The 21,519-nt window shown below is 35.9% G+C and overlaps 1 protein-coding gene across 1 annotated transcript in view; it reads left to right on the top strand.

Moving 5' to 3' along the window:
* Positions 1-305: 305 nt before the first annotated feature.
* Positions 306-21,519, top strand: part of LOC106143443 (frizzled-4) — a 40,190-nt gene continuing 18,976 nt past the window's right edge. Inside the window, exon 1 of the mRNA XM_060948749.1 lies at positions 306-1,505. Coding sequence (XP_060804732.1) covers positions 598-1,505 — 908 coding nt within the window. The 5' untranslated portion in view covers positions 306-597. The remainder of the gene's footprint in view (positions 1,506-21,519) is intronic.

Consider the following 21,519-nt stretch of genomic DNA (forward strand, 5'->3'; position numbering starts at 1 on the left):
GTGAGAAAATTTAAATAAAATAAACCTTCATTTTTTGAATTTTAAAGATTTCGTACCCAAAAGGTATCTATTATTAGTTTACATTATTCTTCATTCATTTTTAATACTCATTTTTTATGTAAGGAAATAAATGAAAATAATATTTGCGTGCCCGTCTCAAAATCCATCACACTAAAACTGCTGATATATGTAATCAAGAAGATACTATTATCAACTTTATCTAAAAAATCGATATCGAAATTATGGGACAATGGTAGCGGTGTCGTGTTTGTATTCTACCCTATTGATAAGAGTCGATAACGAGAATGTCGCCAGTGCAGTCATCCGTAACGAGGTTTACGCTCGCATCTCGCTCCAAACTCCTCACCAATTTCTTTCCCTTTCCCTCAGCCGCACTATCGCGCATACCTGCGGACCTTTTTTTATGTTAGTCCGCAGCCGCGAGGGGGGCTCCGGACCGCGGGCGCACGCTCCACACCGTCTTGAGACGCGCTTCGAGACGCATGAACGTATTCCGCGCAACCGGTGCGTCCGCGCGTAATAACTCACGACTACAATGAGATCTTTTATCTGACGCGCCGGATATCGTCTCTCAAAATGAAGTGCTTCGTTGTGATCCTCCTAACCGTGACCCTAGTGAGCAGTGCAGCCGCTGAGGCCTCAGTGCGGACATGTGAACCTATCAAAGTGGCAATGTGTAAGAACATTGGGTATAACCAAACTGGAATGCCTAATTTGGCTCGTCATACCCTGCAGGCTGATGCTGATGTGACACTCCAAACCTTCAGTCCTCTCGTTCAGTATGGTTGTTCGCCCCAGTTGGGTTTATTCTTGTGCACGGTTTATGTACCGATGTGTACGGATAAAGTCGCGTTACCCATCGGACCTTGTAGAGGTTTGTGCGAGACGGTATATGCCAGATGTTATCCCGTGCTACAAGGATTCGGTTTCCAGTGGCCTGCGGAGTTAGACTGTTCATTATTCCCGGCCGAAAACAACCACGAACACATGTGTATGGAAGGGCCGGGTGATCATGGACCTCCTGTAGGTTCAATACCAATAGATACAAGCGGAGGAGGTTCGGGAGCTTGTCAGAGACTCGTGAAGCCGAAGAGCTGGGTGTGGGTGCGAGGTTCGAGTCGGTGCGCGCAGTTTTGTGAGGCTGAAGTACTCTGGGAAGCCGGAGAAAGACGGGCGGCTGAAGTGTGGCTGGCCACGTGGGCTGCGCTAAGTTTCGCTTGCACCTTGGCTGCGGTTGGGGCCCAATTAGCTTGCGGAGATCGAGGAGGAGCCGGCGAGCGCGCCCTGGTGCTGGTGGCGCTGTGCCGGTGCGCAGCGGCTGCCGGATGGGGCGTCAGGGCCGCGGCTGGACGCTCGGCAGCCGGCTGCGCCAAGGACTCTGCCATCCCAACGAGGATGCTGCTGGCTCATGATGGATTAGCGAACCCGAATTGCGCCGTAGTTTTCCTTCTACTGTATTACTTCGGGCTCGCTGCGTCTGTCTGGTAAGTCATAGATTTAAGATACATGTTTACAAATAGCCACGGATTACAAGTGATATCGTATTGTATACGGACAGCGTAAACCACCAGCAAAAAATGGCACCGCAACAATTGGCAGGTCTGATCGCGTCGATATAAGGGGTTTCCATCTATTGTCCCGATCTGTACCTACCTGCTCCTTTTGTTGGAGATATTTCAGGTGGTTAACTTTGTCACCAATCAATTATTATTGTCACTCGTCCTATAGCCTTTTCAAATGCTATTAGAAAAAAAAACGAAACTTTCAAAATTACCTGCCATTATGTGCACGTAGACAATTAAGTAAGTTGAACTTCTTTTAATAGGCTCGGAACACAAAATCGAAAATAATTAGTATTGTCTCTAGTCAGGCTGAGAGTTAACACAATAGCTCGAAATTGAATAGAATAAAAAGCCACTATTGGAATTCCTGACGCAGCTACCGGGCATCATTGTTTGCTCGGCGATCAGTCATGGCTTCAAATGGCCTGGAACCAATGAAACTTGCTCCAAGTGTATTACTTGAAAGCCTTTCTTCTCAAGAACTTTAACTAACAATGTATTCCACGTGATAAATCATTTCCATTGCTCAATTGGTATTCATCCATACGAATAGAAATTTTAACGTTTTAAATTAGGTTACCTACGTATTACATACGAAAAACATTTATTTTTGAAAGCCCATCAATTACTTCAAACAGAACAAAAAACTTAGTTAAAACCCGGAATGCTAGTAAAATTTAGTTAAGTATAAAACTTTATCAAAAACCCTCAATGAATGAAAAACGTGTTGTTTCTTTAATATTTCTGTTTCCATGACTAGAAAATAAATCAGTCATGTTCGGGGAACCGTTCGTAAAGATTAGAAGAAGGCTGGGCCATAAAGTAAAACGAATTGGGAAATAAAATAAACGAGGTCTAATAAATCACAGGCGGGCGACGCGACGACCGGTACGGTGCTAGTCAAAAGAAACTGTTTTAAGAACTTGGCTAACACTGGATAAAGCGCGTCACAATATAAATGAACTTCCTAAACGCTATTTAGTTTGTCTGAATTAGTAATTGAAACATTTAGGACGATTTTTGTCTAACAGAATACGCTTTTATATACGGGACAAATTACACAGATTGAGTTAGCCTCGAAGTAAGTTCAAGACTTGTGTTACGAGATAATAACTCAACGATACTATAGTATTTTATAATAAAAACTTATATAGATACACATCCAAAACCCAGGCCAATCAGAAAAAGTTCTTTTCTCATCATGCCCTAGCCAGGATTCGAACCCGGTACTACTACTACCGCTGCGCCACAGAGGCCATGACGTCTCTCTTTCTCTTCTCTCGATGTTTCCACATTAGTTGAGATCATTGTCACAGGATCATGCGATCTTTCTCTATCAATTCGGATCCGAAGTAGCCCTCTCTAATACGTTGAGGGATGTTGTACTTCTAGATGGGTTGTTGTTGAGCAGGCGCCCTTTTCATCATTGATTAAACCATTGTTATCATGAAGAATCTCTTCACTTACAATTATTTAAAAAAGAGGACTTTGATCCACCCGAATATTGACTTAATACATAAAACATCGATCTACATATATACTTAGATACCTACCTTTGCAAAGATACCCGTTAAACACGGGATCATTATGGCTTCTAAGAACCAAGCACCCTCATCAATTTTCTGATACAAGTGACAGTTTTCATTGCATAGGAAATGAGTTACTGCCTACAAAAAATATTAATACGAGGCAGCTGTAAAACTTGACGTGGTAACAAAATACACTTTGTCGATGTTGTTCAGAAAAACTAGCCGTGTTCGTTAGCCATCGTCTCCGATATTTGTGCGACCACCAAAATTGAACTTTATTTTGAACTAAACAAGCCTTAAAATAATGGTAAAACCCGGGTTGTAAATCTGTAACCGATGTGGATGCACCATAAAAACTTGTAGTCTTGCATTTCTACATAAATATTGTCTTAACTACCCATACTGGTCGTTCGACTTGATCGGACCATCTGAGAAAATATAGCTTTAACAGCAAAAAAGCTTGCGAAACAAAATGGCTATTGGTGTTGCTCACTAAAGAGGTGTCTGTTAGTGTCTTTAGTAATACGCTCAATAACTTTGCTAGGCTGCATTTGCGTCGATATGATGGTAATAGAACATTATTTCATCATTATCGTCCGTTTTTTTGAGCTAAATAATCTTTTATTATAGTAATCATTGCGTTGAAAACTAATATTACAATATATCACCAAGTATTACATGAAAAATACGTAAAAACCGTAAAAATCGTTGTGCTAAAACCCAGAAATATCCTGCAATCCATAAAAAAATACCGGGATGTCGACAGATAAATTCATCAACATGCCGGCATCCAACAGGGAGTTATGTCTTCCGCCAGAAACACATTCATGCTATTCCAAATTCGCACTTACGAGCCGAATCTTTACAGAGGAGGCAATCAAATTAATAAATGACACCTTTTCGCACAGTTTTTTCATTCCTTAAGAAACTTTTACACGACAGCCCGAAAGAATAATGCTATATGTTACCTATGTGTTTTTTGTGAAAACTCTTGAATGATTTTACCATGGAAATAGAAATATTGGAAAGGTTACATAAATTATGTCGTCGGCAAAATATTTTGATACAAACACACTAAAAGCATCTTACCAGGCGGGGTAGGCAGAGACTAATCTTGCTCTCGCTTTTTCTAATTCATAACTTTCTTCATGCAAGCTTGTCGATTTATAAATATATTTTGTTGTTCTTTTTATTTTAGTTTATCGTTCTGATTCTAAATAACGCCACGTGAGAGACATCTGTCTGTAGACATGATGAATACCTTCTGAAATAAAAAGCAATTCTGAAAACGTAAACACATCAAGCACTTAACCTGCTTTCAGTGAGTTTTTACGATAATGGAAAAACTATAAAAAAATACACAGAACTGTCGAAAAACAACATGCTAATGCTCTTCTTTCGTATTGTGTAAATTCTTGATCCCTTACGAATTTCAGCAAGATTAAAATAAAAATAATTGTGTTAAAATATTAAAGGCGAATCATTTTTGGCATGTTTATACTTCTTTATTTTTACCTGATTGTCGATTATATTATAGTCGTCGCTTTCCTGTTCTTTTATACATAAGATTTTTTTAGGAAATCAATTTAGTATGTACCTATACGAAGTCAAGTAGGTATTAATGAGTACACCCGCGAACATCCTGCAAAAATTTCAAAAAAATCCACTCTTAGTACGCTCGTAGACCACAAGTTAATCTTTACCCAACGATTTGGGCTATTGATATATCAGGATAAGTCAGTGTTTCGTTTTAGTTTTTGATAGAATAATATTTTCAAAGAGAAATATATTTTTTAAGTTCGGCGACACGTGCGAGCAATCATATCACGGTTGGTTTAAATCAAAACCCGGAATGACTGAACCTCGAGATATTATGAGGGTTATTAAACTTTTAATTGCTGCGAGAAAACGAGCCTTCCTTCATATTATGTCAGCGAAGATGTCGAATAACACCCGATTATATCGCAGACCAACAAACATTTATTGCTTCTTTCAAATTACCTCTAATACTGGGATATTTCTTGTGAAATTTTCTAATGGCAGGAAATGCGTTATGCGTTTTATTACCACCCTATGAAAATAATTTATTGTATTGTTGAAAGACTTGCAAGTTTTTGAGTAGGTATGCCTTGACACAATAGAAATGCCATTAAATCTGCACAATAAAGATATGCAAAATTATAACTGTATGGTGTCATATCAATTCATTAACTATTCTCCAGTCTGTAGTCTTATTAATTGTATTGTTCAAATTGTGATGACGAATGTACTTACCTATAATATTCAATTACATAGCAAATAATATTTTGTTACATCATAAAATCAGTGATACTAATATATGGTTTAAGTAGTTCAATCGTAAATCTAGGTTTATAGCTGGTTATAATTTCTCGGAAAGACACAATTTCGTTACAAAACTGCCTCGTTATGATAATTTCTCGTGGATTTATGCGATGCCGGCCTCTTTGATGGTCACCCAGCGACAGTTATTAGCATGATGGCATCTGTCTATCTGTTCGTGCATCCGATCCCGAAAATAAAAAAGCGATGTTGCTTCTTAGAGGATTTAATTACATTCTATATGTGTATGAAGCGTAAGTATGCAGGGATCGTGGCAATTGGAAAGTTATACTCTGCTTAGTGCCTATCTCCGTGATTTTATTTATAGGTACTGTAAGTAAGTACATATTCATAAAGCCTTTATAATTCATTTTTTTAAAAGTTATTGACTGCAACTTTAACACGCTAAAATAAGAAAATGCTTTATTTATTTCCTACCTACATACGGTAAATATCTAGTAAATGCATCGAATAATTCGCAGTTAAAATGATCAGCTTACAAAAAGACTCCTTAACATATTATTAAAGTCATGACTAAATGGGGTACAGTATGTACTATACAACCGTTGCGATTATTTCTCGTATCCGCCTCGAAGGACCATTGACATTCCCCATGTAACCTATTCTTAAAATATCTACTTGTGTTTACATTGGTCAAGTTCGAGCCAAGTGGTACGTTGGTCCTAAACAGACTAGCTTTAAAAAAAACAATGGTTTAGGTATTTCTATTTTTTAAACTATAATTTTATTTGACCTAATAATAAAAGGATTTAAGTTAGACCCAAACATCAAAAGAGGTAGTCTTTTGATGTCTAGGTCTTGGATTTCGATGGACTAAAAGCAATTGTTTTTATAATGCAGATAGTATCGTTGAATTCCTATAAATTATAATTTAATTTGAATTGGAACGCACGTTCATTAGCTCCAAAGTGAAGGCGTTTGGAGTTTGACAAACCGTCTAAACCCCAAACAGCTTTCGAAGCAGTGGGCGTAATTTGGCTCTGTACTAACGTCACAGAATGCAACTTACCGCAACTACTCGCCCATTGTGAACTAAGCGAATTACGGGGTAGTTTAGCCGAAGGTTTCAATACAATTGCGAAAAACAATAGTGGATGTCGCACACCAGTTACGGCCAATTACAAGTAGTTATCGCGTTTTATTGACACATGAAAGGGGCCGGTTAATTGTTTACTACGTGCATGTAGCTCGAAGGCTTTGCACGGTGGCCATTCGAAAGGCTTTTGATGGACAACTATAGAGTAAATTTACAAGTAATCGAGGAATTATTCTCATTCGAATGGTGACGTGTTGTTTAAATTTAACCCTACTTCTAGTTTTTGGTGTAGCCTAATATTTTGTGCGTTAAACCTAAAACAATCATGTTTTTTTTTTATTTAATAGGTACTTAATTCACACTGCAACTGAACACTCACTTCACCAGATCTAGTACCCAAACAATAAATAGCAAGTGAAGATGTCGCAGCCCAAAAGAATACCTACCTAATAATAAATACAAATCTTCAACTGAACAGTGAAAGTACGATTTCTCCACTTTTGCCTGGGAACCCTACAGTTGCCTCAACTAGCCCAAGATTACCATAATAACAGATCGGCCACAGAACTAGTTAGCCAAGCGCATATTGTGGTCGCTGGGTAATGAGTAATGTCAAATTGGTTTGTATTGAAGCGGAGAGGCCGCTGCACAGAGCAAGGGTCACCGAGTGGGGTCGTGCAGCGCTCTGTGGCAGTGCGTTTGGTTTGGACGCGGTTACATGTTCCGTTACGTTTTCAATAATGTCCGTCCATGTTCGTTATGGAATTTATTGGATTACAACTCCCGAAATTGCCTATTTCTAATCATCACAGCGTATTACTAGTTGCTTTTCTTTAAAGTTAAAACTCTTAACTTTGTCTTTAAAGTTCCGTGTCATTTGGAAACTTTTGAAAGAATACTTACCTTATTTATGCACTGCCACTAGGCTGATAAAGTGGGTAAACTTGTTTAAATTGTGTGCAGAACAGTATATTCACATAATCAGGTGCCCTAAGGCACCCAATATAGTGGCTCATATATTAAGTTGCCTGCAAAATTAACTAAGTACTTAGAAAAACAAACCCAGGTTGTCTCATGCAACTCAGCATATAAGTAATTATAAGCAGGTTTAAACCAAACAAATTATTCCCTTGACAGGACAATTTCATGTCTTGACGTTTAACGAAATACCTGCGCATAAGCATCTAGTTGCCTTAGCGATGCCGCCAAGTCATGGAGGGTATAATCTGTGGCAGTTCATAATTTCTTGTTTATTTAAAATTTCCTTGCTGCCGATGTAATCTGAACACGAGCGCCCCGCCTTGCGACGGCCGCTATTCTCGTTATTAGGGTTGCTACAAATAATATCGATACCTAGCTAAACATGTTATTAGTATATTATTGTTATAGTATAAAAAAAAATCTATTCGAGGAAAATCATCAAATCAAAATCATTCGAAGAAAATAAGCAACGGTAAAAGCAAATTCATATTAAAAAAAAATTACAAACAAAAAAAAATATAGGTAGGTAATGTAAAATCGAACAGCTACTTGTGTCATTTTATAAAAATATCTAAGCTATACACATCACATTTGCAGAATATAAAGTAATTAACTGTGAACCAAAACAACACCAACATAAACAACCTACTTATAAGCAGTGTTGTAATATTTATACAAGCTATTAACTTTAATAACCTCTCTCAAAAAAAGCTAACATATTATATTTTACTTATTAAATCGAGAAATTATATTTTTTAACAGCAACCTTTCTACTTTTAAAAGTAATTTCAGAAAATCTTTTATAGATGTTTATAATAGGAACAATGGACTCATAAACTTTCTCTCATCGATAACCCTTTTGGTACAACACTACAACCAGAGATTCGATCCTACTGCGCCCGCGCCGTAATTGGGATGCTAATCAGATGCTGAACTGTCTGCGTCCTTTTCTGTCTTGATACCGTGTGTTTGCCGTCTCGCTCACACTTCAGAAAGCCAGTGATGGAGGCGGTGGTGTCTTCAATCATGTGGCAATAAGCCGGGTTCCCTCGGGCTGGGCCGCCTGGCTTGTAATCACCATAGTTGGCTGGCAGAATATTTTTTATTTTTCAACGTACTCAGATTGGTTTGGTTGATATTATTTTTGAAATGATAGTTTATTGACTACTCGTATGTCGAGTTTCTGCGATTTCAGTCTGAGGGTTAAGAATAGAATTTGGAAAATAGCGAAACCGTACGATATTTTTTTTTAACTTTTTGCAAAGATTTTTAAAATATCTTCATTTGTGAACAATAAAATACGATGATCATAATAAAAATACATCAATTAGCATTATATTATTCATTTACTTATTTTTTTTATCATGATTATATATTTTAAATGAAATGACAAGATATGACAAAAAATTATGGTTCAAAACTGCCATAAAGACTAATCCCGATATACAATATGTGGTCAGGCGCAACGTAATGATTCTCGGACCTCGCATATAAGGCGCGTATTGTGAGTACAAAGGCACCGAGAGAAGAACGCGTATCAGCGCAGAGATCGGCGCGGGCGCAGCCGCCGAGATCCTATCGAACAATCCTTATTATTGGACACGCTCGCCGGAGCCCCGACTCAAATAAACTTGGCATAGAGATTATCTAGATTAAGGAAACAGAGACCAGTGAATCCTAGTATTTTAGCACTTTTAAATTTAGGTGATTTTAAAATAGTAATTAATTTTGAAATACTGAAGAGTTTTTTTAAAAAGCCGTCAAAATAAAAGATTAAATAAAAATCACAAGGATTTCATATTTTTAATTATAGAATTTTTGACCGAAATTTCAAATACAGATCTTTTTGTTATAGACACAAGAACCGCGGTTAAAGCTTACACTGCAAAATTTTGTTACCGATAAAAAGGTACAAAAGAAATGGATTAACCATTGTTCAATTTATAAGACTGGCTTTACGGTATGAACAACTCACACACATACTGCACTATATTGAGTAAACTACTCGTATAGATTTCTCCAATTATTTCCACAAACAATCCCCATTATCCAGACATCCAGGTTTAAGCTGAAAACGCCCATAGCTCGTTAGCCGAGGCGATGCACGCGCGATACGGGGGCGAAGCCCTAGCACGGAGCGCGATTATATCAGCGCGGCCCCCGCTTCTCTGAAGGACAGTATCAAAATCTCTTGTCACTTTGCTTAACAATGCTTTAGCTTCAACAAATGATTGAGGTTCTAGAGATAATACCAATTGGAATAATATTTTTGATGTTTGCAGAAATTGTAATAAGAGACTTTATGTAATGGTGATAGTCCTCACTTCAGCTCGTCGTCGCATAGTTGCAGAAGACTCCTTCCCTGGAGAGGAAGATCCAAGATTCATCTGTGACTATGGTCCGATCAATATGCAAAAAGAGTTAAAAAAATAACTAAAGAGAAGAAGAAATCATTCATCGCTGTCCTTGCATTGAACACGACATTCTCTTTCTCTTCTACTCTACATCTCTTACGTGTGAAAGTAACAACAAATCAGAACTAGCGGGATCACAGAATAAAGAGAGCGAGCGGGATAGATGAGACGGAACATGCAAGTGTGGAACAACCTAATTATTTCCACATAATACGTTCATATGTCTACCTATTTTTTAGAGGTCGTCCTCATGCCGTGTACAATTTGCCTGGGGTCTCTGAAGGTCCGTGGGTGGGCCACTATATCCGAATCCACCTCGTTTGTTGGTTTTCGATGATGGATAGCCGTGTAATTAAGGACGATTATCTCTGGCTGCCCGCTGCTCGAGAATTTCAAAATTGATGTTAATTTCTACGTTGTTATTATAATAAGGCACTTATTTATCGATTGCTAGTACTCAGTTTTTCGATCATGTCACCGGTTGTCGAAGGTACAAATAAAGAGTGGATCGAGTCCAGTGGATTTCGAAAAGTTTATTAAAAAAGCAAAAACCTGCAAAGGGCGGACTTAATGCATGTAGGTATATTGCTCTTAGACACACTCTTAGACACTTACTTCTAACGAATTCTTTTTTCAAACGAAACAATTTATAAATATTTTTTTAGTTATATATACGAGTATACCTCTATATAATATATACGAGTAGTCTGGGCTACCAGTTTTGAAAACATTAGTTTTAGTTTTTGGAGATTATACTAATTTTACGAGTTTTCTAGGTAAGTTACATTTCTTTATGACCTTGCTCACACAGCAGTTTATACCACATATTTATTTACTGTTAAACAATTTTGGATGATCACGAGTTTGGATGAAAACAGAAAATTCTGAAAGCAAATACGATCTGTAGGTAAATTTGTTTATTCTTAATAAATAAAGTATTTTCAGTTTCTGTACTAACATTATGTTGTTTGGGCTGATACTTAAATAACCGGCTTTTTTATGGCGATAATAATTACTAATTCCTTACTTGTTTTTAACTTAAGAATATTGGTTCAAGAATACTTATAAGGAAACTCGGTTCTACTAGTACCAACATGAATTAATTTATTTTCTCAGTAAGTAGTAGTAAGAAATAATGAAAAAAGTACTACCTATATATAATACTTGTTTCCTTGTTGTTTTAAATATATTATAATCAGCTTATGTGGTAAAGATATTAAAGGTTAAGCTTGCTTTGATTTTTAAGACAGTAGTAAGATTGCTATCTATCGAAATCTTATATTTTGGGGAGAAAGTGGTTTCATTAAAAAGAAATTCTTATTAATGAAACCACTATCTTATGCAAGATTATTTGAATGATACTTCTGTATTGACCTTATTTTACTTTAAACTGCATTAGTGCAGTAAGTAAACAATAGAATGCGGACGTTTTGTTAAGTCAACATTTCAAACACGTGTAGGACATACGTACACACATACAAACATACATATTCACGCGTCGGACATGAAACGTCTAGCTTATGTATTGTCAATGATACCGTTGAACTTGAAACCTCAGAACTGAGCCACAGGAGTACACAGAGGTCAGAAGGTAATCCTGCAGGCATTTCTTTTATCTTCAGAAAATCTTGTTCCATGAGTGAAACGTAATGTGTCATAAATAAAACAGATCTTATTTTTACACCTTAAGTACTTAAAATACTTAAGACTACTTAATTTTTTCCACGATTCCTGCATACTTCTTTCGCTTTATATTGCAAATATTCCACATACCGTACGTCATTCACTTCATGCAAGTTCATCGGTTTAGGGTAGAACTTTCAGGACGTCCCCGATTTAATCAAACTAAGCCTACTTATATACCCTCACTTGTAGGTACTTATATAGGTATATATATATTTTTCTAACTTATTCCTCAAATGTGTGGTGCCCGGCATCAATACAAAAAAGTATAGGATCACTCCATTTCTGTCCCATGGATGTCGTAAAAGGCGACTAAGGGATCAGCTTATAAACTTGCGATTCTTTTTTTAGGCGATGGGCTAGCAACCTGTCACTATTTGATTCTCAATTCTATCATCCAGCCAAACAGCTGAGTGTGGCCTATTAGTCTTTTCAAAACTGTTGGCTCTGTCTACCCCGCAAGGGATATAAACGTGACTGTATGTAACATTATTTTTCTTTATATTATTTTCCTAACCTACCTATTTCGGATACGAGAGCGCATACATAGGTAATTATTATAAATTTGTATCACATTATGTCACAGTATACTCGTGTGTGTAAACGTGCTGTAATATATAAACAAATCCACAAAGCTAAACAAAACAATGGCATATCGAAGTCAGCGACTTGTCGAGTGCACAAGCAGTAACTCTACTCTCAAACACATTTACATGGTCAGCGCTCTCGTGGTATAGTGACCATGAACTATAGAGTAATTTGAAACTTAACTTATACAATAAAAAATGCTTGTTATTTTTTTTTTATTGTTATTATTAAATACTTTGTATTGAAGCTACAATTGTGCAGATTGATATGCTCTGTAGCTCTAAAAAATAAAACTGCTTATCTGTTCTATCCTGTTCAGCCTTTTGCAAAAGAAGGTTCTATTCCGACAACCTATCACGATTCACTACATTATTTTATTATTTCATGATTTTAGATAGATAAAACTCTTTATTGCACCATGAGAGTAAAACATACAAAACAGATAAAGATGGTACAAAAACGGACTTATCGCTAATGCAATCTCTTCCAGTTTCTAATTTGAAGAATCAAAGTATGTAATTAAATTTATTTTTAATTATTTATTAAACTTTTAATTTAAATTTTTAACATTCATAATTATTCCTTAGAAAAGATTGTGTAGCTAATTACACTTAACATTTTTAGATTAGTCTCAGTTGACGAACTCACATTATTACATTATATTGTTTAAAGAGTCATACAAATATAATAAAAAAAAAATGAAATATGGTAACCCTAGTGTGACCGAGTCGACGATGGTGGCCATTTAGCGCCTCCTCTCACAAACAAGGCTGAAGCTGCGCTTGTCTTACACCTTAAAAGCTTTCACGGCTCATATTCACACTGTCACATACAGGTTTTCAATTTTATCAATCGGGCGTCGTGGAAAATTATTAACAATTCACGTTCCGTTGGGTTTTAGTGACTTGTTTTGTTATAGTCTTAAAATATAGATAGATTTTATATTCATAAACCTAAGAATAACAAATATTAAGGAAGAAAACAAATAAAAGGAATAAGTATTATGCAGGTGAACGAGCAAAAGCGAGAAACAACCATTAAATTGGTCTTCAATATAAAACCAATTCCCAACGCTAAACCTATTTATTTCAGCGCCGTAAAATATTGTTTCCTCGACAACGTCAGCTTTTGTTCTCAGAAAATGTGGTGTTCCTTAAAAACAACTTGTTCCTTTTTCGTGGCCAATACCAAAACGTGAAATGTTAGGACGTTCGCCCAAATAAATGGTGGTTGTGTGAGCCCTCGCCAAAGCAGGTAGGTTTTTTTGTAAACGTCTGGTGCAGGAGAATGGAAAAAACTGCATAATTTATTATCGGCAGCGGTTTTTGTATCAGAACGGTAGTTTTGGGCTTTTTGTTTAGAAGCTGACAGTTAAATTTTAAATTAGAGAAATTTATTAAAATTAAGATACTTATTAAGCAGTATTGATAACACTAAATATCGAATTCGGAATTATATCTAATATTTTTTTTATATCTTCTTTGTGAAGCATCAATGTCTGCACATAAAAAGGATCACTATTTTTAAACTCATTTTAAAATGCGATAATAAAGTTAGGATATTCATAAAAAAATATTAAGCCACTAGTACTTTTTAAGATCAACAGACTCCGGGAACACGCAAAACGAGAAAAGGTTCCGTGAAAATAATTAAACAATATTAATATGATTATGCAATTCTCCTCCTTTCTCCAACCAAAATGCTACTCTATATTATCACAGGAAATGTTGCTTCCGATTAATAACAGATCCGCCGCAAGGATAGCGCGATCCTAAACAAACAACCGTCCCATTAATGTCTAGACGGACGGCACACATACCCGTACATATATTTATTGATTTATTGATCGTATGGAGAAATCCCGTCGGCCGTAATTTAAACACGAAACTAAAAAGCTGGAATGTTCCCGAGATGGACAGAGAAATGTTTGGACAGGCCTGTTGTATTTTGTAAACGTTGAATATTTTATATAAACAATGATCAAAGATGCATTTTCATAATGGAAATCAAAATTGTAAGTGTATAGTATTCTAGGTAAATAGAAGAAATTACTACAATACAATAAATATTGTAGCTTCATAATTAGATGCTCAGTGGCTCGATATCAGTAGGTACTTGATTTGTCACAAACTTAATATGATTAAAAAAATATAATCCACAAAATTAAATTAATTATGAGTTACACAGTTTTCTGTAGGTAGAGTACATTATGTGGTTATGACAAATTTGCATCGAAGTCCATTATATTGGATTTTATAATTCAAGTTTTGTCATTATATTTCGATATGTGTTATCCCAATCAATTTATTTTTAATCAAGAAAATATAGTAGCGTCCGTTGTTTTTCTGTGCTACTCGTAAGCCGCAACTCGCTAAGCAGATGCACATGCCTACCCGGCGGGGTACCTGCATCCACACGATATCTATCCTTTTGCTAGTATCTCTGTCCTTTTCCCACAACTTCCAATCCAGGTTTAGATACAAAGGACAACAAAAACAGCTCTACAAATCATTTTACGACTCCAAGTTGTGGGATGTTTGTTACAACTGTGTGTTATTTTGGTAATGACTTAGGTTATTTCAGAGGGATTTTCTACAAGCTTTTTTATATCGAGGTATAGAAAAGATATAGGTTAAAATAAACACGCATAGGAAAGTAACAAATAACACTTATAATTATGTATATCAAAATTTGTGTTAATATATCAATAACAAAACTTTTGAGTCTGTTTTTCACAATAATCGCTAAGCTGTTTTTTATTTTAATTGCCCTTAAAAATATAACCTAAGCACAATTTCTTTAACGCAGTATTATCAGATATTTTTCTTTCAGACACACAAGAAAAATAAAAGCATAAATAAATGCGCATTTCCACACAATAATATTCCACCCGCTGCTTAAAATATTATAAATGTAACTTAGTACATACATATATCGGCGCATTTAACGAAATGAATAATGTACGAGCATATTTATCGACTCATCATCATCCAAATTTTGTGTATTTTGATTGTGGCCCAGGCCTCAAAGTAGCTAAACCATAGGGGCACAATCTAAATGACCAACTCGACTCGACCCAACTCTAAAAATGTTTTATTTGATGCTTTGAAACGTAAAAAAACACTATAGTTTTAAGGTGCATGCTCCTGTACATTCATTCGAATGAGAGACCCTAAATCTTATTTAAAGCATATTTCAGGAAGCAAAACAATCAGCTGCGTATGCTACTGCGTGTTTCATGAGGATTTTTCATACTCGTGCTAACGATCTTATCTTAACTTAAATTCTTATTTAATGGACCAATTCGGGACAGGATATAAATGAATCCGATGCAGCTCACAACAAAGGATGCGATAACCTGTTTATTTACATCGCATAAGAAGCGAGACCCGATTGTATGTAAAACAAGGTGCTATAAACGCGCCATAAACATAGTTCTGTAACGAGATCGCCTCTCAGAATCTCTAAAGCCAATATTCGATAACCGCCTTAAAGGAATTTTATTTAACTACGTGGTCAATTTACAAGCTTATAAGCGTTGTAGGTAGTACAAGCAGGCTAAATTATTTATTCAATTTCGTCATTTTAATTAATGATAGATGAAGCACATAAAATTATGACTTCAAAATCAAATTAAAAAAGTTTTAATAGATTGTCACAAAGCGGTTTTTCCAAACAAAAGATGAAGACATTTAAAAAAATATAATTTTCAGAGACTTACATTTATACATATCCCAACTCTATTAGTTAAAAAAATGCAAATAACGTAAAAACATGTATCACTTATTCGATTTATTTATAAACAGTACTGGAAATATAAAACCGCAGCTTTCATCTTATCTTTATTTTAAGAAACCCCAATTAGGCACAGAGCATTACAATTACGACAGAGGTCAATTGTTTACCAGTTTTAGCACTTCACAGTAATTTTTATAAGATAAAAAAAAACGCTTGTCCAATTTAGCCGATTGGATTTTTATCTGCGGTCGTTCCGATGCCCGTCTAACGAGACATCGTAAAGTTTTAAAAGCGTTATGAGTTTAATACCAGAGGCTTTTATAACTGCCATAATCCGGCCGGTCGCCGGCAACTTTTGGATCGAGAAGACAAGAATATAGTCTATTTTAATTTAACTGGCAGCAAAGTAAAAAGATGGCTTAGGATTTTTTTGTTAAATTCAATTAAGGTCACATATGTTGTGAACTTAAAACTTATTAAAAATAAAAGCTTTAAAATATAGAATTGTATTTTTGACAAAGTAATTGAAATTTTTTAAAACAAGCATGCTCATTATTCTGGGTACAAGTCAATAATTTTCATTAAGTAAGCGTATCCTATCACCATGTAGAAAAGTGGAATTTAATTGCAGTCCCAATGGCAATATGGATATCCTCTCTTACTTAGTGCTTACCTACACTTTTCAAGAAAATTTCAGATTCAATCTCCCAACAATTACGGCTGTACGTGATCATCCAGTCAATCACTAACACAAAAATGTTTGCTATCTCTTACATACCTTTATACCTACATAAAGATTCTTTATATTTTATGATGCCAACGCCAGCTCCTCCACCCGCGTAAGTATAGCGAAAAATCCCATCAATTTCCGATCCCGCGGGAATATCGGAATTATCCGTAATACCTGTGCACCCTTAAACCACATAGGAAACTTGCATGCCAAATTTCAAATCCATAGACCAAGCAATTGAGGCTGTGTGTTGTTTTTATAAAATAAAAAAATATCTGTTAGATTTAGATATGAAATCAAATAATATAAATAAGAAAGTGCTCAAATATTTTAACTCCGAACTAATCACTGTACCTAGATCGCAAGAGGCGGCGGTCTTCTTTGCTTTGTGGTAGACAGTCGGATGTTTCCTGTCATAGTTTTTGACATGACCAGTCGTTTGGCTAACGAGGTTTGACATGATCGACGTGTTAAGCTGACAACCGATAGAAATATTTACTACAGTTGTTTGTAAGACAATATAATATGTTACCTTGAAGCACTTTATGTTCAAAGAGAAAATATAAAAAAATATCGATGTTATGTCTTCGCAAAAAATCTTATATACATAGGTAACTAGGAAACATAGAATTTGAAATAATATGAGACAATAGAAGTGATAAATATTGCTTAATATAAGCTTTACAACTGCGCAATAAATGCATACATTGCAAGATGACCGACCAATTCATTATTTCTATAATAAGTAAAATAAGTAATTTATATGTTTAATATATCGGTTTCTATGGTAGTAATAATTGTATATATTAATAACAATTTCTCGTGTTATTAAATCATAAAGATAAAGGGTGAAATACAGATGGAGTGAGGAGAACGCGTGAAATTGTATGACCGTAGCTAATGGAGAGTGCTAGCGCTTCCTCAGCCATTGAAATTACTGGCGAACTTAAACTATACATACATATAATCACGTCTATATCCCTTGTGGGGTAGACAGAACCAACAGTCTTGAAAACACTAAAACACCACGTTTAACTTTATGGTTTTATAATGGATTTGAGATTCAAAAAGTGACAGGTTGGTAGCCTATCGCCTACAAGAACAATCTCTTGCTTATAAGCCTTTCCCTAAGACGCCTTTTACGACATCCATGGGAAAGAGATGGAGTGGTCCTATTCTTTTATGTATTGGTGCCGGGAACCACAGGGCACGCTGACTTACAATATCTACTTATTATAAAATATTTTTCTATACTTATATAAAACTGATCCGTTCTGAGTGAATTCTGTGGATCATTGTCAAAAATGTGCACCCCGGGCTCCTAACTATAAATGAGAAGGTAACCAGGACCATCAGTAGATGGAAGAAGAAAATAAAATGGTTCCGTTAATGAGTGATTGACTCACAGACAACTACTTGAAATTTGGGATGTAGGGTCCTTATATGATATTAGAGAGAATTTCCATACGTGTTCTCTAGATTGGCATAAAATTAATATCACCCACATTTAAAAATAATAAACATTTAAAACATCGCCAATTTCTGCACTGGTAGCATGGCACGTGCGATGCCGTTTTTATCGCGCGATTAACTATCGCTGTCTCGCTTTTTGATATGACGTGAAACAGTACAGCGGTAATTTCTACGGGGTAGCAATTTCTCTTTTAATAGTGCAGGAGAAGATGTCTTTTTTCTTTTAAAATAAATTCTTCATGTCACAAAAAGCTCCGTCAAAGCTCTCCGTGTGTCGAGCTTCACACGTCCGCTGCTAATCACAGTTCATTCGCACCCGCTCTCGGTATTAACTTCCATAATAATGTGTTTCGGAAAAGCTTCGTTCAGAGCATTCGAGGCTTTGCACCCTGTCAACTTACAGATTAAAAATAATACTGATTATTTGTTATTATATACATTAAATTACATATAATCACGTCTATATCCTTTGCGGGGTAGACAGAGCCAACAGTCTTGAAAAGACTGATAGGCCACGTTTAGCTATTTGGCTTTAAGATAAAATTGAGATTCAAATAGCGACAGGTTACTAGCCCATCGCCTAAAAAATAATCCTAAGTTTGTAAGCTATCCCTTAGTCGCCTTTTACGACATCCATGGGAAAGAAATGGAGTGGTCCCATCCTTTTTTGTATTGGTGCCGGGAACCACACGGCATATTTTTTATTACTTAACAAAAAACAACGGCCTAATCATAAACACGTCTAAATACATTGAACCTTAAATTGTATCGTACCGTGCCATGTGATTTCCGGCACTTCAAAATAAAACCACTCCATCTCTAACATGAAAAATTGATGTCGTAAAAGGCGACTAAGGGAATAAGCGAGTTTATGGACGTGTCAGTGCGAAGTTGTAAAAACCTGATTTACCTAATCCAGGATCTTGGTTAGAGGACGCACCGCAAGAAGTGGGGATGTAGTCGGAACTAACACCAGGAATAAGAATGTTGTGTAGGAAGTATAGTTATTTAAAGTTATTTATTCCTACAGAAGATAGAAGGAGAAAAGAGGAGAGAAATAATCAGTTATAAATCACTATATTATTCAACATAAAATTAAAAACTAATCTAACAATAAAAATATTTTTTGACATATCTCTAATAAACAACATCATGGCAACCGTTGCTATGGCGTATACCAAGAAGGTTGCCTACTACTGTAGGCAACCTTCCTACTGGAAGGTGTATTTATAGTAAGAATGTAATTGTAGTAAGTAAGTACTCATAAGGCGAGTGGGTGCGTTACCGCAAACGCGTCAGTAACTACCAACTATTGGTCCATTACTTTGATGTGGCCGCCTTATAGATGCAAAATAGAGATCAAACGGGCCGCCCGCGCTGCGGTTATCAAGCCGGTTATCAGCTGATTGATGGGTGGAAAGAAAAACTTATGCAATATGAACTTATGACCTGAGTTCTAAATTTAAATCCAATGTTCTTTTTGACATTTGAGGGTTTATGTTTGTTGGAGGTATTTTTTTAGTTAGTAGGTATATAAACTACTTACTAGCTTTCGCCCGCGGTTCCGTCCGCGTAAAAAGTAACATAATTATGTCCTTTTCAGTATTTGTACGCAAATTTTTATGTAGATCAGTTCAGTAGTTTTGATGTGAAAGACGGAAAAACTATAACACTTTAACATTTATATATGGAATGGAATACGTACCATGGATTAAATATCTGGAATATATGAAAAACGTTTGAAAAAAAAACAGGTCAGCCTTTTTTTCAATTCTTAAATGTTAGTATTCTCTAAATATAAAAATTAAAACCTAGCTAAAATTAAAAAAAAAACCTTAACTTAATAAAAACAGAGATACAAATCCACAAAAACATGTAATATCTATAAATGTATTCTATTTAAACATAAAACAAATCGCATATATTCGGAAAAATAATTATTTCTCGCGCGACTGGTTTCAGTATGAAATCGAGTCGAGTGATTGCGTTGATGTCTTTTGTATGGAGCTTCGCGCGTCTTTTAAATACCCTGTAAATGAGATTTCCATTGACCTGCCACCACGGATTTACATTTATACTGCTTTTTAATACTGGAAATAATAAAAATATTATGAGAGTTTTGTGCCTTAGGGAAATAAGTAGTGCCAATGTACAAAGCATTTAGCTGAAGTTGTTTTACTTAAATAAATATTTTTAAAACAATACTTTCCAGTTCTAAAACAAATTAAAATTACGACACTGGTATAACTTAGTGTAGTAATTTTGTACAACAAGTTTCGTCGCTATATAAACAATGCGGCGTGCCCCAAATCCCATTAGAAAACGTCCAATTACAATCGGTAAGATCTCATAAAGCCTTCTTTATAGATTCGATCTCCGTGCCCGTACCTGAACGCAACGAAAAACCAATTTAAATAAATTTCAAAAGGGCATTTATGAGAAAACCCCGCGGAGAAGCGCTTCCCAACCTAATTTAAACCTTCCCATTTGACTGAAAGGTTCATATCACAAAAACAACAAAACATCAACGCCTGAGTCATTCTCGTTAGTCAAACGGGCGCGTCGGCGGCTGTCAAACAATCGACCGTGTTTACTTATTCAAAATTACACTTTAATCAAACACAAATAGGTTGCATAATTCAAAGTATAATTGCGGCGCTTAAGGCGTTTCGTGTTCCGTAACTCTATCTTGTTAGTAAGCTTATTGTTGGCCACGTTTTCTTTTTTCCTTTTCTGACCCGAAGCATTGTAGATGTGCCGTCTCTTTCTAGTCGTTACGGCAAGGTCGGCTCGTTAAAAGCTCTTAACGAGAAGCGAACGAAAAGCACTATGCTTCCAGTGGTACTCAAACATAATGTAAAGTAGTGACTAGGCTGCTAGCGGCTAGAAATTATCACTTTCATGAAGTGATAATTTCTCCCGGCAAAATGCTTTTATGAAAACATTCTGTAACTTGAATCATTAAATGCAAATTTACATTCATATGTTCACTTTTTAAATACTTAACAACTTACACTCTCAGCCGTTGACTTTGAAAGCTCCGACGTTCTATTCACGAACGTTGACAAGGCTTATGTCTTATTTTATATATTTCCATCTTCTTGGTCAACTTCTGAGAAAGAGAGAGAGAGAGAGGAATGATACCGGATAATTATATTTTCTAAACGTTCTTGAATAATTTCGCTGGGACCGTAAGGAACATTTGACGAAAATGGTTAAGTAAAGATAGTTACGATGTGCTGTGTAATTGCCGCTGTAAGTAATTTTATGTCCACATTGTTATAAGAGATTTTTTCCGGCTATCGCCATCTACGTATATAATAATATATGAAAGCGAACCTCTTCTTCAACGTCACCAAACCCCGATAAAGATTTAGTATCACAATGACATACTAATTCAGAG

The sequence above is a fragment of the Amyelois transitella genome, chromosome 17 (genome assembly GCF_032362555.1).
Source record: "Amyelois transitella isolate CPQ chromosome 17, ilAmyTran1.1, whole genome shotgun sequence".
Taxonomy (NCBI): domain Eukaryota; kingdom Metazoa; phylum Arthropoda; class Insecta; order Lepidoptera; family Pyralidae; genus Amyelois; species Amyelois transitella.